Genomic DNA, 19,064 nt, shown 5'->3' on the forward strand with positions numbered 1-19,064 from the left:
GTTTTTTTTGATGTTTCAAATGAGAATGAAAATTCTGTGGCTCCCCAGGGGGGACTAGTGGGTAGCGTAAGTGTAAAGGGCAAAGCACAGTGTCTTGAGGATTTTCATGTACGTATGGAAGAAACTGAATTCAATTCTGGGGAAAGGTGCATTTACATTCAGTCGGCTCAGACAAGAGAAATGGACAATCACTGGAAACTGTGTCAGAAAGGGATTATGCAAATATCCTTGAAGGTGATGAGTCTGACTCATTGACTGACTGTGATATTGTAGGAAGGGACGATAACTTTAGTGCTTCATTAAAATTTGATGACACTGGCATTTGGAGAGGACGAAAAGAAGAGTATGTAACGGGACAAGAATTTCAGTCTGAGGTTGATCATTTAGATGCTATGCTGAGTGAAGACAGTTATGAGGAATGTATATGTGACAATAATGATCAGGATGATGATGATGATGATGATCAGGAAGAAGGAGGAGATGAGGACCACAAGCACATGTACCAGGATGAGAATGAAGATACGGATATCCAGTTGTGTTCCTCCATAGTAAATGAAAAGGAAAACAGTGATAAAATCCAAAATATTGGTCAAATGATTTTTCTGGATAAAATGCACAGTAGTTCTTTAGAAGAACAGCAGAGTACACATGTTTTACAGCTTGATTTAACTAGTAGAACTAGCTTAGTTACTAAAGGTAGTAACTCTTCAGAATATACAACTGAGATTACTAGGAAGAGTAAAGAAAATCTGTTGAATAGTGAGATGGCCCTGAAGAATGTAGTGCTGCCTATTGTTAAAGACACTGAATCAGAAAAATCCTTTGACTCTGTGGATATTTTACATAATAATTCTATCACTACAACTTCTGAATTAGATAACAACCTAAGGAACACAAAAGCTAAGGTGATTCAAGGGCCAGAATCTGTTGACTCTGTGAAAGGTGGAGGTCAATATTTTGAGAATGTGACACCTAGAATCAACTCATCTTCTGACAAAAGCATGTGTTCTGAGCCTGATTTAATAGAAAAACCTGCTGTAGAAGGCTGTTTGCCATCCATAGCTGACAAAGCTGAAGGAAACGGAAGAGATCTGAGTAAAGGGCGAAATGGCAAAGACAATATACCAGAGGAAGATGAAACATCAATTCAGAAAATGTGCTTGGGTAAAGAAGTACTTATAGAAGGTCTAGTAGAAGAAGAAAGTAAATATCTCGAACTTTTGCCTAGTAAGAGTGCAAGGGAGAGTCTCAATTTAGGAAATAGCCTGTTTTCATTTCCACAAATCACAAATGTCGAAGAACTTAATCATCAAGGAAGCTTTCAAAAGGCAACTGTAACTCTTAAAACTGAACCAACAAATCTACAAACAATGGTTAGTAGAAGTCCTGTTCAGTTTGAGAATCTGGAAGAAATATTTGACACCTCAGTTTCCAAAGTGATCGTTACTACAGATATTGAGAAAGATGTATTCACTGAGGGACCTCAGAAAGAGCTTGATCTTTTTGCCCATTTACAACATTGTGCTAAAAGTATAAAAACAGAAGTGCCGAAACCAAATGAAGATATCCCAGGCTGCATTTCAGTAGCTACCCCTCTGAAACAACATTTACAGTTAGGAGTTAGCAATACAAAAGAGAAGTCAGCTCATACCCAGCAAGACTCCACTCTAAATGAGACAGTTCAACAGAATGATCTTTGTAGTAAAGAAAGTGTCTTTAAAGGAGAAACAAAGATTTCTCAGTTCACACCAGAAAGTAATGAAACCACACTTGTAATCTTACCTCTTAAAAATGAGGAAGACCTTGGGAAAAATACTGATTTTGTGCAATCAGAGCCTTGTACCAATAGAATTAGAAATGATAACTGCACTAATACTTCAAATACTGACCGCTTCGTCTTAGAAATTGACAGTAAGAAAGAAAGAATTGAGCGACAGTCACAGAAAGAGCAAACCTTGTCTCCAACACCCCAAGAAAAGGAGGTTCAGCATCTTGAATTATCACAGGAATTTGCTGAAGATGTAAAGGAAATCTTAAAAAGCAGATTGAAAGAAGGTCATATGAATCCCCAAGAGATTGAAGAGCCTTTTGCCTGTGAAGACACTAAAATTTTACTTCAAAATTTGTTTAAAAGTATTGGCACATCACAGTTAGTAAATGAATTCTCTAACATGCCCAAGGATTCTGAAACTAGTGATTCTACTGGAGTTTCCTCCGTGAGTAACTTAACAGAACTAAAAGCAGAGAAGAGAGAGGGTCCTCTCTGTGTTGCAAGTCTTAAGTCTGAACTTCTGCTTGATATACTGAAGCAAAATCAACACAGTCAAAATATAACAGGAGCATTTGAATTGATGAGAGAATTGACTCGGATAGAGTATTATCTAGAGAAAAGAGCTATTACATCAGAAGTCCTTCCACTCCAACTTGAAAATATTTTTTACAAGCTGCTTGCTGATGGCTGTTCAGGAAAAGTAGAACAGGTTGGAGACTCGAATGAAAAAGCATGTACCACTTCTGAGATGGAAGAAAAGCCACACATTCCTGGTGATCTTAAAAGCAGAAAAGGAAGCCATTGTTCCCTTCATGTGCAAACTGTTGAAGAAATCGGATTAGAAAACTCTACTGTGTGTGCGTCGGCACTGCCGAGAGAGGAGAAGCTCCAGGAGCTCTGCGATGATTTCTCAAACCCTTTGGATGGTATTCTGGGGTCAAAAGAGGTGACTCATGTCGATCACTCAACGGAACAAGTAAGTTGACTTATGCATTTTATATGGAAGTATCTGCATGAAACATTTGGGAATACTCCCAGACATTTGCTTTAAAAATCTGCATAAAGGCTATTGAATTAAGATGTCCAAATTTGTTTTCAGTTTTCCAGTGAGTTACAGCAGTGTTCACAGCATACTGAAAAAATGCACGAATATTTGACTTTGCTTCGAGATATGAAACCTCCCTTAGACAACCAGGAGTCTCTGGATAATAATCTAGAAGCGTTGAAGAAGCAATTGAAACAGTTAGAGGTAATTGCCTGATTCCTATTTATGGGTGGTAGTCAGCTGAAGTTAGACTTAGAAAAAGAAGCAGAGCATGTTACTTTTATGTTTATATTTTCATTTTATAGTAAATAGTAAATCAATCTGGGGTATTTTTCTTTGTAGGCATTTGAATTGGGATTGGCTCCAATTGCTGTTATTTTAAGAAAAGATATGAAGTTAGCAGAAGAATTCTTAAAGTCTCTTCCCAGCGATTTTCCCAGAGGACATCTCGAGGAATTGCAAATAAGCCACCAAAGTTTGCAGACCGCCTTCTCCTCCCTCAGTAATGTGTCTTCAGAAAGAAGGACACAGATCATGCTTGCAATTGATTCTGAAATGGTAGGCATAAAAAATGTCAGAAGTTGATTTTTGAAGAAAATGTATCTGAGAATTTAGTCACAGGATGAAATATTTTATTTTTAGAGTGTTAAGCAAAATCACTATTTGTAGGATTTGAAATCTGGCAGGTAGATAAAAATAAATGCACAATTTTATTTTCTAGTCTAAATTAACAGTTTCCCATGAAGAATTTCTGCACAAACTAACATCGTTCTCAGGTTGGATATCAGAGAAGAGTAAATCTGTTAAGGATGTTGAGATCATGAATGTTGACGATGCTGAACGTGTAAAGAAAAGCTTGGAGTTTCTCAAGGTAAGTATCACAACAAATACGGTAAAGTACATTTAGAAAATTATGGATTTAATGTAAGTGTTTAGAAAAAAGATAATTTTGGTAAGGCTATAAAGGTTTTTTTTTTTTTGCCTCTAAGAGATGTTTACTCATGACACATCTTATAATAATAACTTTATGAATGACATTTTGTTGTTATCCCAAATGTCTTACCGAACTCTTACTGCCACTGACATTGAGATTTATATTTATGTATTTACTTTATGTCACATAAATTCATAAAAGTAAAAGTAATGTTTATATGTTAGTCACTCTGGCATGCTATTTTTTTCCCCAAGTTTTTCATAGTTTTGTTTGTTTTTGAGACAGGGTCTCACCGTGTTGTCAGCCTTTTGAAAAGATGAGGCCATGTGTATGCACCATCATGTCTAGCCTCCACCCACCCCTTCTTTTTTTTTTAGAGAGAGAGGATGTGTGTACTCACCAGAGAGACAGAAACAGAGAGACAGAAAGCAAGAAATCACTCCCTGGGGGAATGGCCATGCTACAATTCCTTCTCCTCCATGCTCCTCTCTGGATCTTGAGCTTGCCCACATATGTCTCTCTCTCTCTCTCACACACACCCATAAATAAATAAATAAATAAATAAATAAATAAATAAATAAATACATACATACATACATACATACATACATACACACCTGGCATGAGTTTTAAGCTGCTGGGTGCGGGACTTGAAACATGGTCGACTACACGGGAGTCCAACAACGTAACCAATATGCCATCTGCTGGTCCCATGTGCAGCTCTGTTTTTAGACAGAGTCTTGTTATGTTGCCCAGTGTTGAGCTTGTGATCTTCCTGTCTCGCCCTCCTGGGTTGCTGGAATTACAAGTGCTTGTGAATGGACGTGGCCTTCAGGTTGGGAATCCAACCTGGGCCTCCTAAGTAGTCGCAGCCTATGGACACAGTGTTTTAGTAGTGCATGCCACTGTGGCAAGACCTAGGTTCTTAATTTGAGCAGTTTGCCTTGTGAATTATGCCTTGTGAATGATGAGAGTCAGAAAACTAAAGTTACAGCCCATTTAATCAATATTTCAGCTTCTCTATGGTATTATTTATGTGTTACCACAATTGCATGAATGTGGGAAATATTCACAAGGAATATTTTAATGTTTTAAATTTCGATGTTTCTCTTTAGTGACCTAGGCTGGATCTTTACTTTTCATCAGAATTATATTTTTAAGTATAATAGGACAGGCAAAGATAAAATATTTTTAGAAGGGTTATCTTTTTATATAATATTAACTACCATAGTATTTAAGTAAATTATCATCTGTAATTAGATGAATAGGTTTTTGACAATTAATGAAAAAAGTCAATAAATCTTTGAATCCATGATATAACATTCATATTTTTAAAACAAATATTATCATTAATATAAGCTTGGCCATGGCACACCTTTTTACTGGTAACTTGTACCACTTTGTTCACAGAATGTGTTAAAAGACCTTGGACATACCAAAATGCAGCTGGAGACTACTGCCTTTGACGTGCAGTTCTTCATTTCTGAATATGCACAAGATCTGGCTCCCAACCAAAGCAAACAACTGCTGAGGCTCTTAAATACAACTCAGAAGGGTTTTCTTGACGTACAGGAATCCATAACCACCCAGGTCGAACGTTTAGAGGCTCAACTTCAGCTAGAACAGGATCTTGATGATCAGAAGGTGTGCCTTTCTTTGTGGAGCAGAAATTCTTTCTTTTTAGTTCTTTGTTGGGAATCCTTAACGTAGATATCCAGGAATTACGGCATAATAGGACAGGATGTCGGGAAAGGCAGTAGTGGACAAGATGTGGTTACAGTGTAGAGAACAATATTGTTTTATAATGATGCTATAATTTAGTTGATTTTAACTTTCATGACTCCCTAAGAAGGATTCATTCCATTGTGAGAGTCTTGATTCTCCCCCCGTCCCCCAAGAGTAGGAAATATGGATACAGTCAGAAATGTCACAGACTAAATTGATGGACAGATGACTGAAAAAAGTTAAGAACATCTTTTCCCTCTGGGAGGTGATAATACACAGCAGTTCAAGTGTGAGCCTAGGTATTGTTTGCCATGATAAAAGAATGAAATAGCATATTTATTACCTTGCCTAGTATGTGTTAGCCTTTTAGTGCACCTGATAAAAGACTATCAGATGAATAATTCATATGTACATAATAGGAAATTGAAAGATGCAAGTCATTAGTACTGACTTTTTAATCTTTTAGAAGATTTAAGCAATTATACTAGCATGTTGAAGCTAATAGCAATTATGAGCAGAGGCGGGAATGCAATTAGACATAGTGACTAAGTGGAAATGTTGCATGCAATGCTGTTTTGATTACTTCCTGAAGCACCCAGGCATCACTTCTAGCATGGTAACCTATGTACACATATCAAATATGTTAACTGACAAATCACGCCTAACTTCTTTTTTGATGTCCTTTTGCAGAATTAATTGTGTGTGTCGCAGGTTTCAAGAGGTTGAGAAAATGGAATGTTTCTTCCTATCGGTCAGAAGTTTCATCTCTTACACATATGCATGGCCAGTATTCTGTTGAACAGTTTCATCTAAACATGATCTCTTTCCTTGTATATGCTCATACTTTCTGTCTCACCTTGCTCAGTTGTACCCACTGCTATCATGTTTACAGCATACTTATAAAAGCTTATTAAAGAGGAAACTTGAAAAATGTGTTCTAATAAGGAGCTATCAAAATAGTGGTCTTATGATCACCCACTTAAGATGGTTTTTATTTTCCTCACTTTAGATTGTGGCAGAGCGTCAACAAGAGTACAAAGAGAAACTCCAGGGGATTTGTGATGTCCTCACCCAAACTGAAAACCGCCTGATCGGTCACCAGGAAGCCTTTGTGATTGGAGATGGCACGGTCGAGTTAAAGAAGTACCAGTCCAAGCAAGAGGTAGAATTCGGTTTTATATCAGGATCTCTGCGTTGATGCTAGGTTTAATTATTATCATTTGGAAGTCAGTTAAGATTTTTTTCAACAGAAAAATACCAGTAGTTTCAGCTTTGTAGAAGCAACAGAGGTCAGGTTTTAAACTATATACTGGACTTTTAGATCCCTCAGGTCTAAATGTTAAACTTTATACTATAAGCTAGATTTTTCAAGTTAAAGTAGGCCAGGTAATTTTTTGACATATTTTTGTGAGACTTTGAGTGGAAGAGAGATAAAGGAGGTTTGATAACCGAAATACTTTGTGTGATTAATTAAAATGTGGATTTACTTAAGTGTTATCTACTCACTTGTAAATTAAGAGAAATCACCATCAGTTTGGATCCTTTCTTTTTCTTAGCTCCTCTTTATTTCTTCCATTTTTCTTTATAATCTGATCCTTTTTGTTGAAGGAGATTTAAAGTAAATAACAAAATAACAAATAAGGATTATCTCCATTTTAGTGTCCGGAGAAAGAACATTCTCATTATAACCAGGTAGCTTCTGGTTCATATTTCAGACTCAACATTGTTGGCTTTATAAAGTAGTATCTCTGAGTTTCAGTTTCCTCATTGGTCACACTTTTATTTTTATGTTATTATAAAAATTAAGTAAATATTGGGGCCAGCAGGTGGCATGGTGGTTAAAGGTGCTGGATTACCACATGTTCGACTGCCATTCAAGTCCCGAACCTGGTGGCTTAGTTTCTCAATTTCCTTTTCTCTCTCTCTCTCTGTCTGGTCAAATTTAAAATAATAATAACAAAGGAATTAAATAAATAAATCATTCTTTTTTAAAAATCAAGTAAATATTGTGTATTAAGTTGCTAGCACAGTTAATGTCTCATAGTATTGTCTAAATAAATAAAATCTCTTTTAAATTCACCTCAGAGAAATTTGAGGATGCTTAGTTTAAAAGTCTCGAGAAAAATAATACTCAAACACAGCACAGTAGAGAATGAAAAAAGCATAATAAAGGAGGGAAAGATGAGAAAAAATTACACAAGAAATCTAGACAGAAGAACGCTACAATTCCTGATCAGAAATCTTAATACTAATCCTAGCAGCTAAGACAAAGCAAACATTACATATTACATAGAGTCTGGTGCTTAAAAGAATAAAATATCCTAGTTTATTGGAGGAACTGTTTTATTTCTGAACAGTAGACATGTATTTAAAAATCAAGGTCTAGAAACAGAGTAAATATCACCATGTATATAGAAGCTTTTATATATGTGCTAGTAAAAACTCTGGTGTGCAACTTTTGTATAGATTATATAATAAATACTTTGGTGTTTTCAGTGTTTTACAAACTCTTTTCTTTTGTTAAACATGAAAATCTAATGTTTTTCTTTAATGTTGTTTGAGATTTTTGAATTCTATTCAGTTCTATTATTTAAATAAACCATCTCAAATAAATATATCAAATACGCTTTTCAAACTACATGTGCTAGACTCTTTTTCTCTGCTCACCCCCTCCTTTAGAGTTATAGCTCTGGAAGAAATGAATAGGTAATAATTTAGTGAAATATCTTTTTCTTTCATGTTATAAGGAATTACAGAAAGACATGCAAGGAAGTGCCAAGGCATTGGCAGAAATTGTGAAAAACACAGAGAACTTCTTGAAAGAGAATGGTGAAAAGCTATCACAAGAAGATAAGGCTTTGATTGAACAGAAACTTAATGAAGCTAAGATGAAGTGTGAACAGCTTAATTTGAAGGCAGAACAGTCGAAAAAGGAGTTGGATAAAGTTGTGACCACAGCAATCAAGGAAGAAACTGAGAAGGTCCTTATTCAAATGCGTAGTACACAATAATTGCTTTGTCCAGAATGATTAGTGTAACAGCTACTTGATATGTCAGGTGATATCAGTGGTAGTAAGCAGTGATTAGCACTAAGGACTAGCATTTTGGTTCTTGAGTATGTAATTGGCCAAACACTACCAAAAGGTTTAAAGAGTTGGCTTCACAGTTTCTTAAAATCCAAGTAAGGTTGTGAGACTTCCTACTTACGAAATGTATGCTCACTTATCAGTGTAGGTTAAAATTTGGAGACCTGTTTTTAAGAACAGAAAACTTTGAGGTAACTGCATGTTGCTCTAAGATTTAATTTCAGTGTGTTAGGTTTTCAATTTGTGTCAGATTTTATTATGTTCATTGTAATTTGAAATGATCTCAATGTTAACTTTTGAGATGTCTAAAAAACATGCTTGGGCCTGCATTTAGAATACCTGTGTGAACTTTCCCTGCCCAGGTTGCAGCGGTGAAGCAGCTGGAAGAGAACAGAACCAAAATAGAAAACCTTTTGGACTGGTTGTCAAATATGGACAAAGACTCCGAAACGGCAGGGATGAAACACAAGCAGGTCATCGAACAGAATGGGACTCATTTTCAAGAAGGGGATGGCAAGTCAGCGATTGGAGAAGAGGATGAAATGAATGGTAACCTCTTGGAAACTGATGTTGATGGGCAAGTTGGAACCACTGAGGAGAATCTGAACCAGCAATATGAGAAAGTTAAGGTATGTTGTTTTAAACATAATGGTATCATTAAATGGTATTTCCATGTTAGTAAAGATAGACGTGCAATGTATTTGATCATTTTAGTTCAGTGTTTGGCTCTTGGTAATCAGATGATTGGACTCTAAAAACTTTTGTATCTATATTTGTTTTCTTCTAACTCGTTGTCATTGGAATCTCTGGAATAGGATGCTCTCAGTGAAGTTTTTATGGAAACTATAAATTAATCTGGAAAATAGGTTGGGATATTGACTATGGCATGGTTTTAAGAGGCTATTATTGGATAACATTATAATTGTCTCCTGAAATTAAAAATCAAATGAATTCCTAAAAGATCTTCATGATTCTATTACAAAGAAGTCAGGGAAGATTAATGCCTTGGCTAAAGTAATGAATACTACCAGTGGGTGGACGTAACCATGGAGAAGTCACATAGGAAAGCCCTTGCTGTTAGCCACTGTATAAGATGTACCTTACTTTTTTTTCCTTGCTTTTTTCTTTATAGTTTTACTATAGGGTACATAAATTTGCCAAGGAGAGAAAGGGAGAGAAAATGATAACCCTCCAAGGAGGTGGCCATTGCCACAATCCCTAACCCCCCCTTCTCCTCCTAGGATTTTGGGTAGGCATGTACATGTGCCTGGCATGGTTTTTTTTCTTTTTCTTTCAAGCTGCCAGATCCAGACCACACATTTGGTCAAATGGCATTCAGTTGACTGAACATCTGCATCATCTGCTGGCCCTTCTCATCTTTTTACCTCTGTGAATATGAGAGTCGTAAAGTGCTTTAGAAAGTCCTAATCTCTAGGTAGAGCAGAGAGATGGCAAGAGGGCGTGAGCCAAGGATTTCTAACTCTCTGTACTTGTGCTCATGTGCTGGGTCAAGCCATTCTCTTCCCGCAGTCTGAGATTCCTCATCTGTAAAAAGAAGGGGGTAGACTGATCATTTGTAAGATGACATAAAGGTCTACCCATCCCATTAAGTGCAGAGCTCATCTAGGAGGTGGTATATGAATATAATTCAAATACCAAAGACAGTCTATGGGAAAAAATTAATGTAGACAGAAATATTTATCCTGTACCCACACTGTGTCAGGCATTGTTACAGACAGTGAGAATGCAAATGTTCTTGAGTCTGTTGTCAGTTGGTGAACTGGGATCAGACATAAGTGCATGACCGTCCTCTAACAGTGCATCTGAGTTCTTTCACTTTACAGCAACAGCTATTTTTACTTAACCCCTGTGTCTAGCACTGTTCCAGGTACTTGGGATTTCCCAGTGAGTAATATAAATTCCCTTTCCTGGTGCTTGCACACAGAAGCCACCCATATTACACAAATTTTTGACTTTACGATGATGGGAAAGCAATGATGCATTCAGTATAAACTGTGCTTAAAGTACCTATACAGTCGTTTTATTTTTCATTTTCAGTATGGAACCTGTAAATACATGAGATATTCAGAACTTTTTCTTTCAAATAATTCAAAGAATTATTTATTTTTTTAAATTATTTATTGTTATTTTTAAATTTAAGCAGAGAGAGACAGAGAGAGAAAAAGGGAAAAAGTGAGAAAGCAAGCCTCCAGGTTTAGGACTAGGACTCGAACTGCAGTCATTCATGTGGGAATCCAGCGCCTTACATACCATGCCATCTGCTAGCCCCTTCTTTATGAAATAGGCTCTGTGTTAGATGATTTGCCCAACTGTAGGCTAATATGTGTGTTCTGAGTACGTTTGACGTAGGCTAGGCTGAAGCTTGATGTTTGGTTGGTTAGGTTGTGTGTTATTCAACTTGTGATGAGTTTATTTGTTCATAACCCCATTGTAAATAGAGAAAATGAGAGTGATGTGGCAGACAACAAGCTATATGGTATGTTAGAAGGTGGTAAGAGCTATGGAAGAAAAGTTAAGGAACTAGGTAAGAGTGGTTGAGTGTGGGGTTGGGGTCCACTTTTTAAAGTTTAAGTAGAATAGTCAAAGTAAACATCAAAGATAAGATTTGTACAAAGACCTTAAGACGATGGGTGGTTAACCTACTGGATATCTGACAAAAGAGATGTTACTAGAAAAAGCGAACAGAGGGAGAAAAAAGGTCCTAAACTATCTCTCCAAGGTGGGGCTGGGGGGAGAGGCAAAAGCTCAGAGGTACTGGATGCATCAGGTCACTTGGCTCTATGTAAGCCATCATTAGAAATGTAGAAAATTGCCCCAAAGGATGATGAATGTTTTTGCCATATTTTTATGGTATATTGGGGTAAATGGAAGAAGATACTTATGACTGGAGGGAAAGGAACTTCAGCTGCCTAAGGGCCACCTGCTGCCCTGTGGCTGAGGTGACCATACATCTGCATACCTGTGCCCTGTTCCTGCATGCCTGCCCAGGAACTCCGTCTTCAGAGTAGACTTAAATCCTTGGCGTGTGCCACACTCTGTGAGAAATGTTGCAGTGTGATCTCATATATTCCTTACAGCAAACCTCTGATGTGTAGGGGTTATTGTCTCCATTGCAGGAAACTGAGGCCCAGTGAAGCTCAGGAACTCCAGTATTCTCTATTATGTGTGTTCCTTTAACTTCCTTGGGCTTATCTAGTGAGAAAGCAAGCCTCCAGGTTTAGGACTAGGACTCGAACTGCAGTCATTCATGTGGGAATCCAGCGCCTTACATACCATGCCATCTGCTAGCCCCTTCTTTATGAAATAGGCTCTGTGTTAGATGATTTGCCCAACTGTAGGCTAATATGTGTGTTCTGAGTACGTTTGACGTAGGCTAGGCTGAAGCTTGATGTTTGGTTGGTTAGGTTGTGTGTTATTCAACTTGTGATGAGTTTATTTGTTCATAACCCCATTGTAAATAGAGAAAATGAGAGTGATGTGGCAGACAACAAGCTATATGGTATGTTAGAAGGTGGTAAGAGCTATGGAAGAAAAGTTAAGGAACTAGGTAAGAGTGGTTGAGTGTGGGGTTGGGGTCCACTTTTTAAAGTTTAAGTAGAATAGTCAAAGTAAACATCAAAGATAAGATTTGTACAAAGACCTTAAGACGATGGGTGGTTAACCTACTGGATATCTGACAAAAGAGATGTTACTAGAAAAAGCGAACAGAGGGAGAAAAAAGGTCCTAAACTATCTCTCCAAGGTGGGGCTGGGGGGAGAGGCAAAAGCTCAGAGGTACTGGATGCATCAGGTCACTTGGCTCTATGTAAGCCATCATTAGAAATGTAGAAAATTGCCCCAAAGGATGATGAATGTTTTTGCCATATTTTTATGGTATATTGGGGTAAATGGAAGAAGATACTTATGACTGGAGGGAAAGGAACTTCAGCTGCCTAAGGGCCACCTGCTGCCCTGTGGCTGAGGTGACCATACATCTGCATACCTGTGCCCTGTTCCTGCATGCCTGCCCAGGAACTCCGTCTTCAGAGTAGACTTAAATCCTTGGCGTGTGCCACACTCTGTGAGAAATGTTGCAGTGTGATCTCATATATTCCTTACAGCAAACCTCTGATGTGTAGGGGTTATTGTCTCCATTGCAGGAAACTGAGGCCCAGTGAAGCTCAGGAACTCCAGTATTCTCTATTATGTGTGTTCCTTTAACTTCCTTGGGCTTATCTAAATGTCCTTGCTTAAATATTGTTATAATATTTTTATAGCTTTAAAATTACAATTTATTCATATTTAAATGTATTTAGAATAATTTCCTAAGAAAATACATATATAATTTTTACTTATTCACTCCATAATAGGTAAAGACGTTAGTAGTCCCTTTTGGTTAGCTGTGGGGAGGCAATGGGTAAAATGAAATCAGATTATAGAAGCTTAGAATTGGCATAGAAATTTGTTACTTTTTGTTTCAGACTTCTCAAAAGTAGTATTTGTCTTAGGCGATGATCTAAATACTTTCTAGGGAAGGTTGGAAATTTCCTTAAAAAGTAAGATTAGAATGCTCAGAATGTAGCTCTTGCTATTCTTAAATTCACCGGTAAAGGAAACTATTGGACAATGTGAAAGGGGAATGAGAAGCAAGTTGTAGCCCTGTGGCTCTTTGCAACATGTCCGTCCTGAGGCAGTAGGGAACACTACATGGCCTCAGTGCAGCCCTATTTGTGCTTAAAAGTTGTCATTTGTTCGTCATCAACATAAGCTCCTAATTCTCACCATTTCCCCTAATGGAACTCCAGATCTTGTAGCTGATCTCGGTGCCGATCTCCATGGCCCACAGCATGCAGCTGGCGCGGCACTGTGCAGCACTTCATTTACCCAGTTCCTGGGAGAAAAGTCAGGAACAAATGACAGAGGACCTGTGCCTGTTCCTAAGAACAACACAATTTGATTCACTGTATGGCTTCATGATGTATTAGATAAACTTTACTGTTACAGCTGAACCTTCTAGTCTGAAGTCTTCTGACACCAACATCTTTGATAGTAACGTGCCATCAAACAAGAGCAGTTTCAATCAGGAGATGAGAGAAGCCGCGAAGCTGCAGTGCCACCTCTTGCTATTTCTAGTACTAGACCTGAAAAGAGATTCCAGGGTTTCTACCGGTTCACAGGACTAGAAAGCCAGTAATGTCAGACTTACGGTGATGGAGCTGCAACCCCACTAATGTCAACAATGAAACCTCTGAGGGAGCCTGTACCCCCGAAGATGTGATTGATACTAAGCCAGAATCAGGTGCTCTCAATGGTGAAGACCTCAATTCTGTGCAGGAGAATCCCTTATCTCAGGAAAAACCTACAGTGATGCATATGGTTCTTCTTGTCCTTCTATTGAAATCTATTGACCACCTGCAAGTTGAAGTGTGGGTAGTCGTGCTTATTTAGGCAGGATGCAATTTCAACAGCTGCAAAACATTTATGCCACCAAGCAACTTGACATACAGAAAAGCCGGGTGTATGAAACAGGACATTTGTGTGAACCAGACGTGCTCAGCAGCTTAGAGGAGACTTGAAGTCCCTTTTTCAGCAACTAAGAAAAAATGAGTATTGAGGATAAAAACTTTAGGAAGAGGAAGTTGACTGTGATAAGTTAATTTATTAAAGTAAAAAAAAAATAATAATCATCATGCTGGAAAAGGGGAGGAAGAACAAAGTGATTATCTAGTTCCTGGATGGGAAGCATCTCTAGCAGTGTGTCAGTTATAGCCAAGCACTAAAGGAGACCTTCTTGTCCTCCTTCTAAACAAGCTAGCAAAAACCTGATTTTGAAGGCTGTATCTGAAGCTCAAGAATCTGTGACAAAAGCAGCTAACTATTCTACAGTCCCACAAAAACAGACACTTCCAGTTGCTCATTGAACTTGAACTTCTCAGGAAGATTTGCTAGTGGAAGTAGTCCAGGTGCAAAGCAGGGCCCCCAGAACGAGTCCTCCCAGCAAAGAAGAGGAAATAAAAGGAGATGATATAGAAAAATTCAAGGAATTCAACAGAGGTAATCATTATCCCAACCACAAATTGACGCAGTAATGGCAGAAACTCTGTAACTCAGTCAAAATTACTATGACATGGAATCCATGGTCTGTGCAGACACGAGATCATTTATTTGGAAGAAGCCAAAGCTGTCAGAGGATACAGCTGTGGCACTAAACCAAGAGTTGGGGATGAAGACGGAAGTACCCTTCGGGTACTTTCAGGACACCTAGTTAAACCTGCAAGTGCAAGCTTACAGTGACACTGGACAGTGTCCCCAGCACCTCAGGATACGTGTCAGAACAAGAGGAAGACGTGTGCTTTGAAGGAATAAAACCTGTAAACCAAACTGCAGCCCCGGACTAGGGACTCAGAAGTCTGCTCCACCCTCAGCAGTTACAGTTGCTGAGCGAGCAGCTCGAGGGCCCAGATGGTAGCTTTGCCAATGCTGAGATGAGTGATCTGAGTGTGGCACAGAAACTAGAGAAGCTTTTGGAACACTGGAAGTACTGGCCAGCCTGTAAGAATGGGGAGGAGTGTACCCTCACCCTGTCTCACCTTGCAAAGCCTTTCCTAACTGTAAATTTGCTGAAAAATATTTGCTTGTTCGTCCAAATTGTAAATATGATGCAAATGTACTAAACCAGTTTGTCTCTTCAATCATATGAGTAGAAAAATTCCAGTACTGCTTCCAAAACTGGCAGTTACAACTCCAGCACCACCTTCTAGTCATCAGCTCTGCTATTATTTCCTGTCTTGCAAGAAAATGAAATGTCCCTTCTATCACCCAAAACACTGTAGGTTCCATACTCAAAATACAAGGCAGGTCTGCAGGTTTTGCCATCCCACCAGTACTGTGCCACCACCAAACCATACCTTGAAATGGGTTCAGCCTCAAACCATCAATGACCCACATCCTATCTGTCAGATCATATAGTTTCAAAGTTTCCATCTACTGAGGGCTGGCAGGTAGTGTAGTGGTTAGGGGCACTGGACTCCCACATGGCCAACCACGGTTTGAGTATAGGACCTGCCAACTTGCTTTCTCACTTTCTCTCTCTCTCCCTCACTCTGTCCCTCTCTGGGTCAAAATAAAAAAAATACTAAAGTTAAATAAAATAATTATTTTTAAAAAGTTTTCATCTACTGATAAAAGATATCCTACACAATTTGTCAAATCTTGATGAAACTTGGAATATATTGCTTTCATAATGTGAAGTTTATTGCCTTAAGTGTGTAAGTTTTCAAATTTGTAAGTTAATTAAGTGGTTATAACATTGGGTGGCCTTTTTGTTGTTTTGTTTTTACTATGAAAAGACAGTTTAAGGAAAAGCTAAATCTATTAAAACATTTGTGGGATGTTTGTACACTGCTGTCTCAAGCATGAGCCCCTGTTGTGCTGTCACTGTTGGTCCAGGGCCGCATTGCCGCTGTGTGTCTAGAGAGATATAGGGAAATAGCAAGTGTCCTCATTTTAAAAGCTGAATTGCTACTCTCACTTTCCCAAAGGTTACATAATGTTCATTATCCACAGGAAAACAGGAGTGGCTAAAAGTAGTGAGGCAACTTAAAAATAGTCATTCAATTCCTCCTTCCTTCTCTCTCTCTCTCTCTCTCTCTCTTTCTTTCTTTCTTTCTTTTTCTTTTCAGAGATATTTTTGCTATATGGTGCATACGCCAGAGAGAGAGACAGACAGAAAATGAGAAATTACCCCCTCCCGTGAAGGAGATGGCCACGTTGTAATCCCTTTTCATCCATTCTCCTGTCAGGATTTTGGGCATGGATGTACATGTGTCTGGCATGAGTTTTAAGCCACTGGATTCATGACTTGAACTTTGTGAGAGTCCGGAGATGTAACTATTACACTATCTGCTGGTCCCTCTTTTTTTTTTTTTTTTTTTAGAGAGAGAGATATTTACTATAGGGCACTTGCCATTTGTGGAGAGACAAAGACAGAGAGAAAGTGAGAAATCACTCCCCAGGGGCAATGACCATGCCATAGTCCCTTCTCCTCCATCCTCCTCTTGGGATTTTGGGTATGCACTCACTCAAGGCTCAGCATGAGTTTCAAGCCATCAGGTCTGAGACTCGAACTGTGGTCAGCCATGAGGGAGTTCAGTGCCTTACCACGATGCCACCTACTGGCCCCCTTCTTTTTCATTTTTAAAATGAATTTTGTTGAAAAGTATGATAAAATAGGCTTTTCAGATTGAGTGCCACTTTGGTAAAATGGTCCACAGGTTCCTTCCTTCTGTGAAAGAATGAGTAAGGTGGGTGAAAAGAACTGGAATAGTGTGTGCAGAAAGTAGGAACAATTCCTTAAAGTGATTTTACTAACTATTAATATATGCTTTTTGAATAAGTTTTTTGGGGAATTACATTACACAATTTTTTACAGGTTTATAGATACACACACATACATATATATATACACACACACACATATATTCTCACATTCTGAAAAATAACATTCTCAGAAATAACTCCTCAGAAAATATGTTTAGTTACTACTGAAGATAATTTTTGAAATGTAAAAATTAGATTTAAAGAGCCTATTTTCAAATGGCAGAACTATATAATTACTGAGATCAGATGGGAGAAGCGTAAAATAGGACAAAACTTTTGGACTATTGTTTTCATTACAGGGTTTTTATGTGTGTGGTTTTTTTTTTTGTTTGTTTGTTTGTTTTTGTTGTTTTTTTGGGGGGGAGAGATTTTTGCTATAGGGTGCGTGCACTCGCCAGACAGACAGAGACATAGAGACAGAAAGCAAGAAATCACCCCCCAGGGGGGATGGCCATGCTGCAATCCCTTCTCCTCCATTCTCCTCTCGGGATCTTGGGCACGCACGCACATGCGCCCGGCGTGAGTTTTAAGCCACCGTGTCTGGGACGCAAACCGCGGTCGACTACGTGAGAGTCCAGCGACATAGCCATTACGCTAACTGCTGGTTCCCTGTGTGTGGTTTTTTAAAAATTGTTAAGGTAAGAAGTATCATATGCTTTAGAATTAAGTGACAGATCACTGATTTTAAAGACCTTGTATAATAGTGTTTTTCAAAATTAAAGCTTGAGGGAACCAGCAGTTAGCGTAATGGCTATGTCGCTGGACTCCCACGTAGTCGACCGAGGTTCGTGTCCCGGACCTGTTGGCTTAAAGCTCAAACTGGGCGCATGTGGGTGTGTGCCCAAGATCCCAAGAGGCGAATGGAGGAGATGGGATTGCGGCGTGACCATCCCCTCTGGGGGGTGATTTCTCACTTTCTGTCTCTATGTCTCTCTCTGTGTGTCTGGCGAGCGCACGTGCCCTATAGCAAAAACCTATCAAAAAAAAAATTAAAGCTTGAAAGGTGGTTAGAAAACGAATTAATATAAAAAGGGTAATAAACACTTAAAATATTCTCGGGACTAACTTAAACTTTGTTTTAAAAAAATGTTTTTAAAGTTGTCTTTTGTTTTCACGTAGGCCCAACACGAGAAGATCGTCTCCCAGCACCAAGCAGTCATCATAGCCACTCAGTCTGCACAAGCATTGCTTGAGAAACAAGGTCACTATCTCTCTCATGAGGAAAAAGAGAAACTGCAAAAGAACATGAAGGAACTGAAAGCACATTATGAAACTGCTCTGGCCGAGTCAGAGAAGAAAATGAAGTTAACACACTCTCTGTGGGAAGAATTGGAAAAGTTTGATGCTGATTACAGTGAGTTTGAGCACTGGCTACAACAGTCAGAACAAGAACTTGAAAACCTTGAGGCAGGTGCAGATGACTTCACTGGTTTAATGACCAAACTGAAGAGGCAGAAGAGTTTCTCAGAAGATGTTATTTCTCACAAAGGCGATTTGAGGTACATTACAATTTCTGGTAACAGAGTGTTGGAAGCAGCCAAATCTTGCAGCAAGAGAGATGGCGGCAAGGCCAACAAGGATAATATTGACACGTCTGCAACCCACAGAGAGGTTCAGAGCAAGTTGGATCATGCTTCTGATCGGTTCAGATCACTCTACACTAAGGTAATTTTATTTTTTACTATTTAGAGTCAAGATCAGTCTATGTTTATAGTTTCCACTCTCTCCTTTTAACTTTTGTTTTGGAATTAAAAGCAAGAAGTCTAAATGCTGGAGCAGGGGAAAAAAGATAGTGTCAGCCTATAGCTTTCAATCTTCTTCACCTGCTTTACTTCTAAAAAATGTGTTTAAGGATTAAGAACTTGACGTTTATTTAGTTTAGTTTTTTTTTTCTTACGTTTATTTAGTTTTGAAAGTGGTTTCCCTGAAGCCCTAGCTCTAAATTGCTAATATCCAATTTGACCACAAGGTGGCATTTATGTACTGACATAGCAAAAAGAGTAGCTTGGAGCCTCTCAAGCTTAGGGAACTGAAATTTCTTTCATCTTGGATAATTTCTTCACAAATGCTACAGGTATTTCTCGTACAGGTATATTTAATCAATATATTGTAGCAATAATTTAT

At 38.4% G+C, this 19,064-nt stretch overlaps 1 protein-coding gene and 1 pseudogene across 1 annotated transcript in view; both read left to right on the plus strand.

Annotated features, from left to right (window-relative positions):
- Positions 1-19,064, plus strand: part of DST (dystonin) — a 576,919-nt gene that overhangs the window by 402,500 nt on the left and 155,355 nt on the right. The window contains exons 39-42 of the mRNA XM_014588047.2: positions 6,485-6,637; positions 8,223-8,456; positions 8,924-9,190; positions 18,060-18,605. Coding sequence (XP_014443533.1) covers positions 6,485-6,637; positions 8,223-8,456; positions 8,924-9,190; positions 18,060-18,605 — 1,200 coding nt within the window. The remainder of the gene's footprint in view (positions 1-6,484; positions 6,638-8,222; positions 8,457-8,923; positions 9,191-18,059; positions 18,606-19,064) is intronic.
- Positions 11,889-15,530, plus strand: LOC102470561 (zinc finger CCCH domain-containing protein 14 pseudogene; annotated as a pseudogene).

The sequence above is a fragment of the Tupaia chinensis genome, unplaced genomic scaffold (genome assembly GCF_000334495.1).
Source record: "Tupaia chinensis unplaced genomic scaffold, TupChi_1.0 Scaffold000256_1, whole genome shotgun sequence".
Lineage (NCBI taxonomy): Eukaryota > Metazoa > Chordata > Mammalia > Scandentia > Tupaiidae > Tupaia > Tupaia belangeri.